We start from the raw sequence: 13,658 nt of genomic DNA, 5'->3' as shown, positions 1-13,658 counted from the left end.
ATGTGCTGGCTCTAGGCTGGTGTGTGAGAGGGAGCGACCCAGGCAGACAGGCTAGAGGACTGTTCTACACGGCGTATTTACACCTGAGAGACAGACAGACAGAGAGAGAGACAAAGGGAAGACAGAGATAGAGAGCGGACCCACCTCCCCGCTGTGTGAGGGACGGCGGCGGGGAGCGGGGCAGCAAAGGGGGGAGAGGGGAGTGAGAGGGGGTGGGGGGTGGCGAGGAGAGGGGGGGTGGGGGGCATGGCTCGCTCCGCCGCCCCGGCGATGCTGTCGGCTAGCGGCTTCGGCTTCCCCCCGCAGAATTTCGCCCGGGTGGTGGTGTGGGAATGGTTGAACGAGCACGGCCGCTGGAGACCGTACGGGGCCACCGTGTGTCACCACATCGAGAACATCGTGAAGTGCAATGCCCGGGGCAGCGTGGTGCTGGGGCAGGCGGACCCGCACCTCTCCCCTTATATCATCGACTTGCAATCCATGCATCAGTTTAGACAAGACACAGGTAAGCTGAGCTTCAAACCTTCCAACCAGCCCCCCCAAAAAAGCCCTCATCCACCTCCCATCCAACAACCCCCTCCCCTTCTAATCAGCCCCCAAGTCACCCCTTCCTCCATCCACCCTTTCCCCCAACAACCCCCATCCACCAGCCCTAAATAACCCCACCCACCTACCCGCCATCAAAGATTGTTTCATTTATGTGTTTGTTGTCATTCGTTTGGTTGTAATTGCACGTCTGTGATTTTTATTTTAGCCAGTCCACACTGTGTTTAAACTGGATTGACAGTGCCAGTGCTGTCAACGGGCGGACAAACCAAATGGTGTCTCACGCACACACACACACACACAACACTCACTGACTGCTCCAGTCTTCAATAGCGAACAGGGCTCCCGGAGCTATCCAGTTGCAAACATGGCTTGCCATAAAAGACACTCACTCCATGGGTGAATGGGCGAGATTTATATCTCCAGTGCGGCAAAATATCAAGTGCCGCTTTCTCCAAAACAATCTTCCTCCCTCTTCCTCAACCCCAATTAAACGCCCCAAACCCGTATGCCCCCACCCCTTCCATCTCACTGCCTCACATACGCACACATACCCCGGTGAAAACCGCGAGCCCTGGTTAATAATGATTCGCATCCAGCCGTGCGCCCGACATCTGCAGTCACATCAACGCGTTTCCACTTCAATTGCAACGCTCTTGCCTGGAGGTGCAACGAATGCAGGGCTCGATAGGCGAGGAGATAATGGTCTAATTGTGTTGCTAGCGTTGCCTAATATCACGATGCCCCGCATTTTTCCCTTCAATAAAACCATGTGTATGTAGGCTGACGAGATTGCACCGAGAATTCCGGGGGGAATTTTATTTTGGAGGGAGGGCGGTAGACAGTCTGGAGCCGTAGACCGTGGCTGGTACAGCGTTACTGGGGCTGGATACATCCTTGAGAAATCTGGCGCAGAGGCACCGCAATGTTCAGTAAAGTCACAGGGAGATTAATTCTGTAGAAGCGGCGGATAATGGTCCGTATCTGACCTCGGTAGCAATGGTGAAGAGGTGCTCACAACAATCCAAGGCGACTGAAAGGAATTGCTCTGATTCCTTGCTCTTCCCATGCACGAAATGGGACACTGTGTTTTCTGGATAATCCACACACTGTCAGAAATATAAAATACCATGCATTCTTTGGACTGAGGTTTGACACTCTAAATATTTGAAGTTCAATCTAAAACTGTTTATATAGATGATGAGTGTGTGTTCCCAATATAATGTACAGTGACGGGAATAAGTCTTCCAAATTTATGCCAACACTTCTGGAATATTTTTGGCAGGGCCTGTTATTTTATTACACAAATCGAAACTGCCCTGTTTACCCCCAATGTAGCCCCCCCCCCCCCCCCCCCCCCCCCCCCCCCCCCCCCCCCCCCATCTAAATACAACAGCAAAACAAAGTGATGTTATTGTGGTTGACCCTTTAAATGCAAAGTCATGTTTCTTGTGCAGCTGGTACATTCAAATAGTTCGCCCACAAACTAAAATGTTGATTATCACATCATGAAACTGATAAAGCAGTGCAGAATGAATCTCGGCCATACAGTGGGTAAAGACGATTTTCATTTGAAGCCTGCGGATTTTGCCCAGAGTAGAGTGAAGTTTGTCCTGGATGGAGTGAACGTGGAGAAGATGTTTCCAATAGTGGGAGAGTCTCGGACAAGAGGGCACAGCCTCAGAATAAAAGGACGTACCTTTAGAAAAGTGATGAGGTGGAATTTCTTTAATCAGAAGGTGGTGAATGTGTGGAATTCTCAACTAAATCAGATGGTTGTAGAGGCCAAGTCAATGGATATTTTATAGCAGAGATTGACAGATTATTGATTAGTACGGGTGTCTAGGGTTATGGGGAGAAGGCAGGGAAATGGGTTGAGAGGGAAAGATAGATCAGCCATGATTGAATGGCAGAGTAGACTCGATGGGCCGAATGGTCTAATTCTGCTCCTAGAACTTATGAACTTATGAATACAAATATGATGTAAATAAAGTGATGAGAAGCCATTCATTTATCAGGCTGGCCATTGTAATGTCTCTCCTGGTATGGTTGGATCGAGTGAATGTGTGGAGGGTGCAGTGACAAACTCACCTTGCATCTTCAGCCATGAACTGATCTGATGTTGTCTCCTAGCTTTCCCTCTCCCCTGACTCTCACTCAGTCTGACCAGAAAGATCACCTATTCCCTTTCTCCAGAGATGCTGTCTACCTGGCTGGCTGAGTTACTCCAGCAGTTTGTGTCTATCTTTGATGTTGCCTGTTTGTTGGCAGCAGTGTGTAACATGCCATCTAAGGGCTAGACTTCACTTTCAACTATACAATATATCCTCACTCAATAACCGGTCTGGGAAGGGGAAGAGGCAGGACAAAGTGTGGCAGGTATTTGAATTAGGGTGCCTTTCTCCTTTGTTCCTCGTTGCCTTGAAATAAAAAAATTCCATCCTTTAGGTTTATTATTGTCACATGTATTGGTTTACAGAGAAAAGCTTTGTCCATGCTATCCAACCAAATCTGGTCGTACTATACATGAGTACAATCAAGCCAAACTCAAGTATAATGGGCAGAGTGAAGGGAAAGATACAGAGTGCAGAATTCTCCGCATTATAGAGCAACAACTTATTTTCTAATCCTTTCATCCACTGCTTTCCCCCATCTCTTTAATCTCCTCCGGCTTTGTAACACCCTGAAATATTTACATTGCTCAACACAAAATGTAATTGTTCAACTATTGACAGCTGTGAGTCTTTAGAAGTCAAGGCACACAGCTGTCCGTCTTCCCTGCTTAAGCCTTCCTGCCCCCACTCTCTCACTCTCTCTCTCTATATATATATATCTATATTTGGTGTTACTTTCACCAATTCTTTCAAGCTCATTCCTCACGCCTTTTATGTCTGAGTTTGCTTTTTGACTGATCCTTTCAAATATTTAGGCAGCTTGTTGTTATGTTAAGGTATGCAAGGGGAAAGTATACAATTAACGGCAAGACCCTTCACAGCAATGATGTTCAGGGGGATTGTGGGGTCCAAGTCCATAACTCTTTGAAAGTGGCAACACAGATTGAGCAGCAAAGAAGGCGTATGGCGTGCTTGCCTTTAGTTGGTTGGTACATTCATTATAGGAGTCAGTCAGTCATGGTGTAGCTTTATGGGGCTTTGGTTAGGCCACATTTGAAGTAATGAGTGCAGTTTTCATCAGTGATGCAAGAAGGATGTGGAGGCTTTGGAAAGGGTGCAGAAGAGGCTGACCAAAATGCTGCCCGGATTAGAGACCATTAACTACAGGGAAAGGTTGGATGGTCTTAGATTGTTTTCTCTGCAACACAGGAGGTTGATGAGAGAACTGGCAGACGGATATACAATTATTTGAGGCATAGATAGGTTAGGCAGTCAGAACCTTTTTTTTCCCCAGGGTGGAAATATCAAAGACTAGAGGGCATAGCTTTAAGGTGAGAGGGCCAAAGTTTAAAGGAGATGTGTGGATCAAAAGGGTGGTGTGGCCTGGAACACACTGCCAGGGGTGGTGGTGGTAAATCCAAGGCATATAAGAGGGTTTTAGATAGGTACATGGATATATAGGGAATGGAAGGGTATGGATCACATGCAGACAGAGGAGATTGGGTTTTCTTGACATTATATTCGGCACAGGTATTGTGGGCAGAAAGGTCTGTTCCTATTTTAGTTTAGAGATACAGCATGGAAACAGGCCCTATGGCCCACTGAGTCTATGCCCACCAGCAATCACCCCTAGTTCTATACTACGGACCTGGGATAATTTTACAGATGTCAATTAACCTGCAAACCTGTATGTCTTTAGAACCAGGGGCCACAGTTTAAGAATAAGGGGTAAGCCTTATTAGAACAGATATGAGGAAAAACTTTTTCACACAGAGGGTTGTGAATCTGTGGAATTCTCTGCCTCAGGAGGCAGTGGAGGCCAATTCTCTGTATGCTTTCAAGAGAGAGTTGGATAGCGTTCTTTAAGATAGCCGAGTAACGGGATATGGGGTAAAGGCAGGAACGGGGTATTGAGTGTGGGTGATCAGCTATGATCACAGTGAATGGCGGTGCTGGCTCGAAGGGCCGAATGGCCTACTCCTGTACCTATTGTCTAATGAAACCGGAGCATCCGGAGAAAACCCATGCAGTCACAGGGTGAACGTACAAACTCCGTACAGACAACACCTGAGGTCAGGATCGAACCTGGATCTCTGGTGCTGTAAGGCAGCAAAACTACCCCAGCACCACTATGCCATACCTGTACTGTTCTATGTTAAAGATAGTATGTAAATTGGTTTCTAAGCTTTCATGTTTCATCAGCTCAAGCTCAAGTAGTGTTCAGTGACCAAACGTTGCATCCTATTGCAGAAGGACAATAAGTTGCAGGGACGGCCTTGTATGTTATTTGGAGGTTAGAACCTGTAAACTCATCTGTTGGGTTACTGTTGTTTGACCACAGCATCCTGATTCCAGCAACATGCCTTTGAAAAGATAATCTGGCCATTTAATGCTTGGAGTGACTTGACTTAAATGCACTTGGTCGTGGTGCATGAAACTAGACCCTTAACCTAACTCATCCATTCCGACCAAATTACTCGACAGAACTAGTCCCACTTGCCTCAGCCTGGCCTGTATCCGTCCAAACCTTTTCTGTCCAAGTGTCTTTTCAATGTTGCAATTAACCTCATTTCTATCACTTTCTCTGGCAGCTCATTCCAGCTCATTCTGTGGAATTCTCTGCCACAGAAGGTAGTTGAGGCCAGTTCATTGGCTATATTTAAGAGGGATTTAGATGTGGCCCTTGTAACTAAAGGGATCAGGGGGTATGGAGAGAAGGCAGGGATGGGATACTGAATTGGATGATCAGCCATGATCATATCGAATGGCGGTGCAGGCTCGAAGGGCCGAATGGCCTACTCCTGCACCTATTTTCTATGTTTCTATACATGTACTCCCTGTGTGTCAAAAGTTGCTCCTCTGGTCTTTTTTAAATCTATACTCTGCAATGTTTAACTCCCCTACCCTGGGGAAAAGACTGTGGCAATTTATCTTATCCATGCCCCTCGTGACTATTTAACTCTATCTAGTCACCCCTCAGCTTCCCATGCTCCAGAGAAATACCACCCATGCTTTCTAACCTCTCCTTATTGCTCAAACCCTCGAGACCTAGCAACATACCCAAATCTGTTTTGCACCGTTTCGAATTTACTGACATCATTCTAGTAGCAGGGCAACCAGACCTACTCCAGGTGTGGTCTTAGTAGCATTTTGGGCAGCTTGATGTCCCAACTCCTGTTCTTAACACTCTGACTGACGAAGGCAGGTGTGGCAAATGCCTTCTTCCCCATCCTGTCCACTTGTTGGAAATGTACACATGCACTCGCATGTTTCTGTTCGACAACACTCCCTGGACCCCTACCACTTACTGTGCAAGTCCTGCCCTGGTTTATCTCACCAAAATGCAATGCCTCTCATTGATCTGAACTAATCTCATGCAACATCTTGCCTTCAACCAAATTAAACTCCATGCAGCACCACATATTTATCTGAATGAAACGCTAATGTTCAACAAAAAACAATTTGCACAGTCTCACTTTTATCTTAAAATTTATACCAAAACAATGAATTTGTGGTATTCACCACTATATTTCTTTAAATGGGATTATCCATTAAGTCACAGATGTGAAGGGGTGTTATAAAGGATTAAATTAAATTAGCACACTTTGCACCCACTTTCTTAAATAAATTGGAAGACGTGCACTGGCGAATTCTCTGCGGCTGTTCGTTGTACCAGGAAACTCAGCACTCAAGATATGATTGGCTTTGGCCAATGAAAAGTAGACTGCAGATTTCTTCATCTCGAAGTCAGATTGGCACATACTCAGCAGATTAGTAGTGATAACCCCTCCACTATCCCTGGAAGAAAGTTGGCTTGCCCAGTTTACTTATCAGCAGAATTTAAAGAGGAAAATGTTCACATCAACCCAAAGCTGTTTAAAGTTCATTATGGTAATCACGATAAGTACTTTGAAAAATTGGTGTTATTTAATATTGTGTGTTGCCATTTCTGAATTGCCCCGCGATCTTTGTAGGTGTTTTGGTGGTTTGGGGTTTTATGTGACATGTTATAGTTAATGCTGGGAATTAGGGTACAATTTGAGCTATGAAGTTTACCCTGAGCAAGTGTAAGGTGTTGCACGTTGGTAGGTCAAATGTAAGAGGGAAGGTACCTGGTTGATGGCAAGACCCACAATGGCATTAATGAGGGATTTCAAGCATAGCAACCTGGAAGTGACAAGAGTAGAAAGAGTGGTAAAGAAGGTACTGCACATGATGCTGCTTAGATTAGGGGGCATTAGTTCTGCGCAGAGGTTGGACAGACTTGGATTGTTTTCTCTGCAACGTTGGAGGTGGAGGGGACACATAGAAACATAGAAAATAGGTGCAGGAGTAGGCCATTTGGCCCTATGAGCCTACACCGCCATTCAATATGATCATGGCTGATCATCCAACTCCGTATCCTGTACTTGCCTTGTCTCCATACCCTCTGATCCCTTTAGCCACAAGGGCCACATCTAACTCCCTCTTAAATATAGCCAATGAACTGGCCTCAACCACCCCCTGTGGTAGAGAATTCCACAGATTCACCACTCTCTGTGTGAAAAAAAATGTTCTCATCTCGGTCCTTAAAGACTACCCCCTTATCCTCAAACTGTGGCCCCTTATTCTGGACTTCCCCAACATCAGGAACAACCTTCCTGCATCTAGCCTGCCCAACCCCTTAAGAACTTTGTAAGTTTCTATAAGATCCCCCCTTAATCTTCTAAATTCTAGCGAATACAAGCTGAGCCTATCCAGTCTTTCTTCATATGAAAATCCTGTCATCCCAGGAATCAGTCTGTTGAACCTTCTCTGTACTCCCTCTATGGCAAGAATGACACATGGTAGAAGTATATACAGTTATGAGAGGCATAGATTGGGTAGACAGTCAGACATTTTCCCCATGGTGATAATGACAAACACTGGAGGGCATAGCTTTAAGGTGAGAGGGGCAAAGTTTAAAGGAGATGTGTGGGGCAAGTATTTTAGACAGAGTGGTGGGTGCCTGGGATGGCCTACCGGGTGTGCTATTGGATGCAGGTATGATAGGGACATTTAAGAGGCTTTTGGATAGGCATATGGAAATGGAGGGATGTGGATCTCATGCAGGCAAAGGAGATTACCTTATCTTGGCATCATGTTCAGCACAGACTCTGTGGGTCAAAGGGCCTATTCCTATACTGTACTGCTCTATGATGTTGCAGTCACAATATTCCATTGGAGCTGAGAATTGAATATTAACTTTATATTAAAATTGAATGTTAAACGTTTGAACAATGCATGTCTGAGGTCAGTATGCTTGTCATTGTTAATTTGGTTTGGAAACTTTTCTGAAGGGCACAGTGTTTCTTCACTGCAAAGTGGTCAGGTCAGACTAGCTTCCAAGATAAACGGTTCCAAAATAATTGTAGTGAGCTCTCACTGTAACAGTTATCAGTGGATTTGGTACGTGCAATATTGCATGCAACATGGTGGAATTACATTCAAAACCAGGGCTCAATTGTTTGGGCCCTATTAATTCTGGATTTGCACTGATGTGATGTTGAATAGACTTAATTACTGATGCTTGAGGAACAGGGAGGCACAGCGATGCAACGGTGGGTCTGCAGTTTCAGCACCAGAGACTCTGGTTCGATCCTGACCAAGGGTGCTTCCCGTTTGCACGTTCTTCCTGTGACCACATGGATTTTCCCTCGAATGTAAAGTCCTATCAAAGATAGTCCGAGGGTCTCTTATGAAGTAGATAGTAGCTCAGGACTCCTCTCTAGTTGGTGGTAGGATGGTGCAGTTGCCTGATAACAGCTGGGAAGAAACTGTTCCTGAATCTGGACGTGTATTTTCACACTTCTATACCTCTTGCCTGATGGGAGAGGGGAGAAGAAGGATGGCCGTGGGTGCGACTCACCCCTGATTATGCATGTGGCCTTGCCGAGGCAGCATGAGGTGTAAATGGAGTCAATGCAAGGGAGGTTGGTTTGTGTGATGGTCTGTGCCTGCATCCACAATTCTCTACAATTTCTTGTAACATTACAAGCATGAATTTAAAGAGTCGGCTGTATCATTGTGAGGAAAGTGTAGAGGTTGGTGTTTTGGCTTGTTTCCCCACTGTTTGAACCCATCATGTGTTTCTCCACGAGTCAACGTCATTGAAAGTGATTGTATCTGGTATGCGAGTCTGCAATGTCAGTCTGTGACTGACTGAACTGTGGAACGGGAGGGCAATCAGCGAATAATTCTCCACATTCTGGCCACGTTAAGAACATTCACTTCTGTAATAAGTTAAGAAATTCTTGAGGATTTTTTAAAACAATTAATAATTGGAGCACTAAGAGTTGAAATCTATAGATAAATGGGATTGCTTTTGTGGAGATAAAGATAGTCTTTATTTATTTTGAAACTGGTGAAAGCAATGCTTGTTGGTTAAATATTAATTATTGTGTATCTTGCGTATCCCAACAAGACCAACTTTCCTTGTTCCTTCCTTATCTGTGAATTTAATTCAAATGTCCCATCACCCTGCACCGTATAGAGGTGTAGAAGGCCATGAAGGGACTAGATGGGATAAATGCACAGTGTTTAACCCAGCATAAGAGAATCAAGAACCAGAGGACATAGGTTTAAGGTGAGTGGGGGAAGATTTAATCGAAATCCGAGGGGCAAGTTTTTTGCACAAAGGGTGATCGGTATTTGGAATAAGCTTCTTGAGGAGGTAGGTACACAAAAATGCTGGAGAAACTCAGCGGGTGCAGCTGCATCTATGGAGCGAAGGAAATAGGCGACGTTTTGGGCCGAAACCCTTCTTCAGACTGGTGGGGGGGAGAAGGAAGGAAAAAGGGAGGAGGAGGAGCCCGAGGGCGGGGGGGGGATGGGAGGAGACAGCAAGAGCTAGCAAAACTGGGAGAATTCAACGTTCATGCCATCCGGACGCAAGCAACCCAGGCGGAATATGAGGTGCTGTTCCTCAAATTTCCGGTGTTGCTCACTCTGGCAATGGAGGAGACCCAGGACAGAGAGGTCGGATTGGGAGGGGGAGTTGAAGAGCTGAGCCACCGGGAGTTCAGGTAAGTTATTGCGGACTGAGTGGAGGTGTTCGGCGAAACGATCGCCCAACCTCCGCTTAGTCTCCCCGATGTAAATCAGCTGACATCTAGAGCAGCGGATGCAGTAGATGAGGTTGGAGGAGATACAGGTGAACCTTTGTCGCACCTGGAACGACTGCTTGGATTCTTGAATGGAGTCGAGGGGGGAGGTGAAGGGACAGGTGTTGCATTTCTTGCGGTTGCAACGGAGAGTGCCCGGGGAGGGGGTGATACGGGAGGGAAGGGAAGAATTGGCAAGGGAGTTGCGGAGGGAGCGGTCTTTGCGGAAGGCAGACATGGGGGGAGATGGGAAGATGTGGCGAGTGGTGGGGTCACGTTGGAGGTGGCGGAAATGACGTAGGATTATTTGTTGTATTTGCCGGCTGATGGGGTGAAAGGTGAGGACTGGGGGGACTCTGCCCTTGTTGCGAGTGCGGGGATGGGGAGAGAGAGCAGTGTTGCGGGGTATGGATGAGACCCTGGTGCGAGCCTCATCTATGGTGGGGGAGGGGAATCCCCGTTCCCTGAAGAACGAAGACATTTCCTATGCCCTGGTGTGGAGGATGAGGTAGTTGAGGCAGGTACTATCACATTATTTAGTATAAGTACTTGGATAGGATGGGTTTAGAGAGATATGGGCCAAATGCAGGCAGGTGGGGCTGTTGTAGTTGGGGCATGTTGGTCAACGCGGGCAAGTTGGGCCGAAGGCCCCGTTTCACCCTCTGGGACCCTATGCCCAATGGCCTTGAAAGATGGTTTCTGGACGTCCTGGAGAAGGTGCAGAAACAGTGTACCAGAATGCTGCTTGGATTAGAAAGTATTTGTTATCAAGAGAGGTTGGACAACTTGGATTGTTTTATCGGGAGCGTTGAAGGTTGCGGGGGAGACCTGATAGAAGTGTATAAAATTATGAGAAACATAGAAAGGGTAGACGGTCAGAACCTTTATCCCCAGGATGGGAATCTTAAAGACTTGAGGGCGTAGCTTTAAGGTGAGAGGGGCAAAGTTTAAAAGAGATGTGCAGGGCAAGTATTTTTTTGACACAGAGGTGGATGCCTGAAATGTGCTGCCAGGGCTAGTGGTGGAGGTAGATACAAGAATGGATCACATGCAGGCACAGGGGATTACTTGAACTTGGCATCATTTTCAACATGGACATTGTGGCCCAAGGGCCTGTTCTTGTGCTGTACTAGAGTCATGGAGTGATACAGTGTGGAAACAGCGCCATCGGCCCAACTTGCCCACACTGGCCAACATGCACCAGCTGCACTAGCCTCACCTGCCAGCACTTGGTCAATATCTCTCCAAACCTGTCCTATCCATGTAACTGTTTCTTATACATTGGGATCATCCCAGCCTTAACTACCTCCTCTGGCAGCTTGTTCCATACACCCACCACCCTTTGAGTTCTATGAACTGTTACCATCTTGGTGTAATTTGAGCAGGTTATGTAGAGGATTCCTGAGATACAAGATGCATCATTAGTTGAATAGTCCCGAGGAATGCAAACATGCGGAGAAAGCCCCGAGAACTACAGAATCAATGTGGAGACTGAGCCTTTGTTCAGAGCTACAGCATAGAAAGAGGCCCTTCAACCCACTGAGACCACACCAACCATCCATCACCCTAGCACTAATTCTACGTTATCCCACTCTCATCCCCCTCCCCTCCCCTCCCCTCACAGTAGGTGTAATTTACAGAGGCCAATTTACCTACAAACCCACATATCTTTGGGATGTGGGAGGAAACTGGAGCACCTGGAGGAAACCCACACAGTCACAGGGAGAATTGCACTGTCTGAAGAAGGGTCTCAACCCGAAATGTCATCCATTCTTTCTCTCCAGCGATGCCACCTGTCCTGCTGAGTTACTCTGCATTTTGTGTCTATTTGTACTATTATGATCTGGTTACGGAGTTTTACTGATTATTAATTTATTGCATTATTGAATTATTGTACATTTTTTTAATGGGTCGTTAAAGCTGCAGCAAATGGGCATGTCATTGTGTCATTCCTGGTACGTACAATTCTTTAGTCTTGACCAGTGCAATTATACTGTAACTATATTGTCAGCCGTTTAGTTTATTGTTGTTTTTTATACGTATAGCGAGGTACAGTACAAAGCTTTTGTTGCGTGCTAAACAGTCAGAAGAAACGCTCTACTTGATTACAATCGAGCCATCCACAGTGTGCAGATACACGATAAAGGGAATAACGTTTAATGCAAGATGAAATTCAGTAAAGTCCGATTAAAGATAGTCTGAGAGCCTCCAATTAGATAATTGGTAGCACAGGACTGCACTCTATAGTCGTTGAGTGGATGGGTCAGTTGCCTGATAACAGCTGGAAGAAACTCTCCCTGAATCTGGAGGTGTGCGTTTTCACGCTTCTTCATTGGTATAACACATCTCCCACCCACCCCATCCCACCTCGCGATCTTCCTCACCTGCTGAAGGTATAAGTTCAATATCTGAACACCTGACAGAAAATACTACCTGTTGTCAGAAATTATAGTGTTTTATTTAAAAGTAAAGCAAGGCATTTATAGGATGTTTAATGAATTGAAACTGATCTTTTTTATCTTCAATTACAAGTTAATTGAAATAAATTAATTGAAGTGAGTAGTATCCTTCCTGGAATTTAATTGTTCAAAGTTCAGATGGAAGATTGCCTTACTTTGTTTTCCCAAAGGATTCTTTAAATTCATAAGGATTATTATAACTACCAAACTACCTTGTCCTAAACTAAGGGAGATCATCCGCTTGGTGACGCAAGGAACTGCAGATGCTGGTTTACCAAAAAAGTCACTAAATGCTGGAGTAACTCAGTGGGTCAGGCAGCATCTCTGTAGAACGTGGATAGGTGATGTTTCGGTTGGAACCCGTAATCTTCTTTAGTTATCTTCTTCGACCTTCTTCAGTAACCCAGGGCAGGGAATGCGCATTCAGTTTTTTGTTGTACTTTTTGTAAATGTCAGAAGAATGCTGACATTTCTTTGCTTCGGTTTAGACAGAATGCACAATAGTATTAATTTGAGGTTAAATTCATTCCCTTTATCTTTTCTGTCTGTTCGTGGAATGTGTTGTCCTTATCATTGTATTCATTTTAAGGTATTATCATTGGTAAAGCTTTGATTTTGGGCATAAAAATTACATCAGGCATGTCTGGCTAGTTCCCAAAATAGTAGACTTCTAAAGTGACTGTTCTATTAATTTCCCTGATAAATTATATTCTTATTTATCTATTTACCATATTTGTTTAGAGGCTCCTGAATAATTATCAAGATATATTATTATTTTCCTTTATTTTCCTATATTATGCTGTTTTTATTTCCCTGATCTTTAACAAGGTGGTCATTAATGTACAATTGTTCTTAAAGGCCTAACATTTCAAGTTGTCAAATGACTTTTGTTTAATGAAAATCTGAGTGTTTTTAGTTTGACATCAACTGAACTAATCGGATAGGATGGACCTTCCTTCATTGTATGTATTCCAGGTCCCTCCTTCTCCAAATCCAGGTCTGTGAGCTCCACTCTCACTGCTTCCCCCACCCACATCCCTTCCCCCCACAATCATTCTGAAGAAGAATCGCCCAGAGAGTGGAATTCTGTGCCACAGAAGGCAGTGGAGGCCAATCCCATGGACATTTTCAAGAGAGAGAGTTTGATTTAGCTCTGAGAGCTAACAGAATCAAAGGATATGGGGAGGGGAAAACAGGAAAGGGGTACTGATTTTGGATGATCAGCCATGATCATATTGAATGGTGGTGCTGGCTCAAAGGGCCGAATGGCCTACTCCTGCACCTATTTTCTATTTTTCTAAGGATCCCAACCCAAAATGTCACCAATCAGTGTTCTCCAGAGATGCTGCCTGACCTGCTGAAGGCAGTTTACACTTTGTGTAAACCAGCAACTGCAGTTCCTTGCTCCAACATTTAGA

At 45.2% G+C, this 13,658-nt stretch overlaps 1 protein-coding gene across 1 annotated transcript in view; it reads left to right on the top strand.

Moving 5' to 3' along the window:
- The first annotated feature begins 217 nt into the window (after positions 1-217).
- Positions 218-13,658, top strand: part of LOC129709446 (E3 ubiquitin-protein ligase DTX1-like) — a 172,712-nt gene continuing 159,271 nt past the window's right edge. Inside the window, exon 1 of the mRNA XM_055655850.1 lies at positions 218-505. Coding sequence (XP_055511825.1) covers positions 247-505 — 259 coding nt within the window. The 5' untranslated portion in view covers positions 218-246. The remainder of the gene's footprint in view (positions 506-13,658) is intronic.

Source organism: Leucoraja erinacea, chromosome 25, assembly GCF_028641065.1.
Source record: "Leucoraja erinacea ecotype New England chromosome 25, Leri_hhj_1, whole genome shotgun sequence".
Lineage (NCBI taxonomy): Eukaryota > Metazoa > Chordata > Chondrichthyes > Rajiformes > Rajidae > Leucoraja > Leucoraja erinaceus.
The sequence above is the reverse complement of the archived record's forward strand: the minus strand, read 5'-3'. Positions and strand labels throughout refer to the sequence as shown.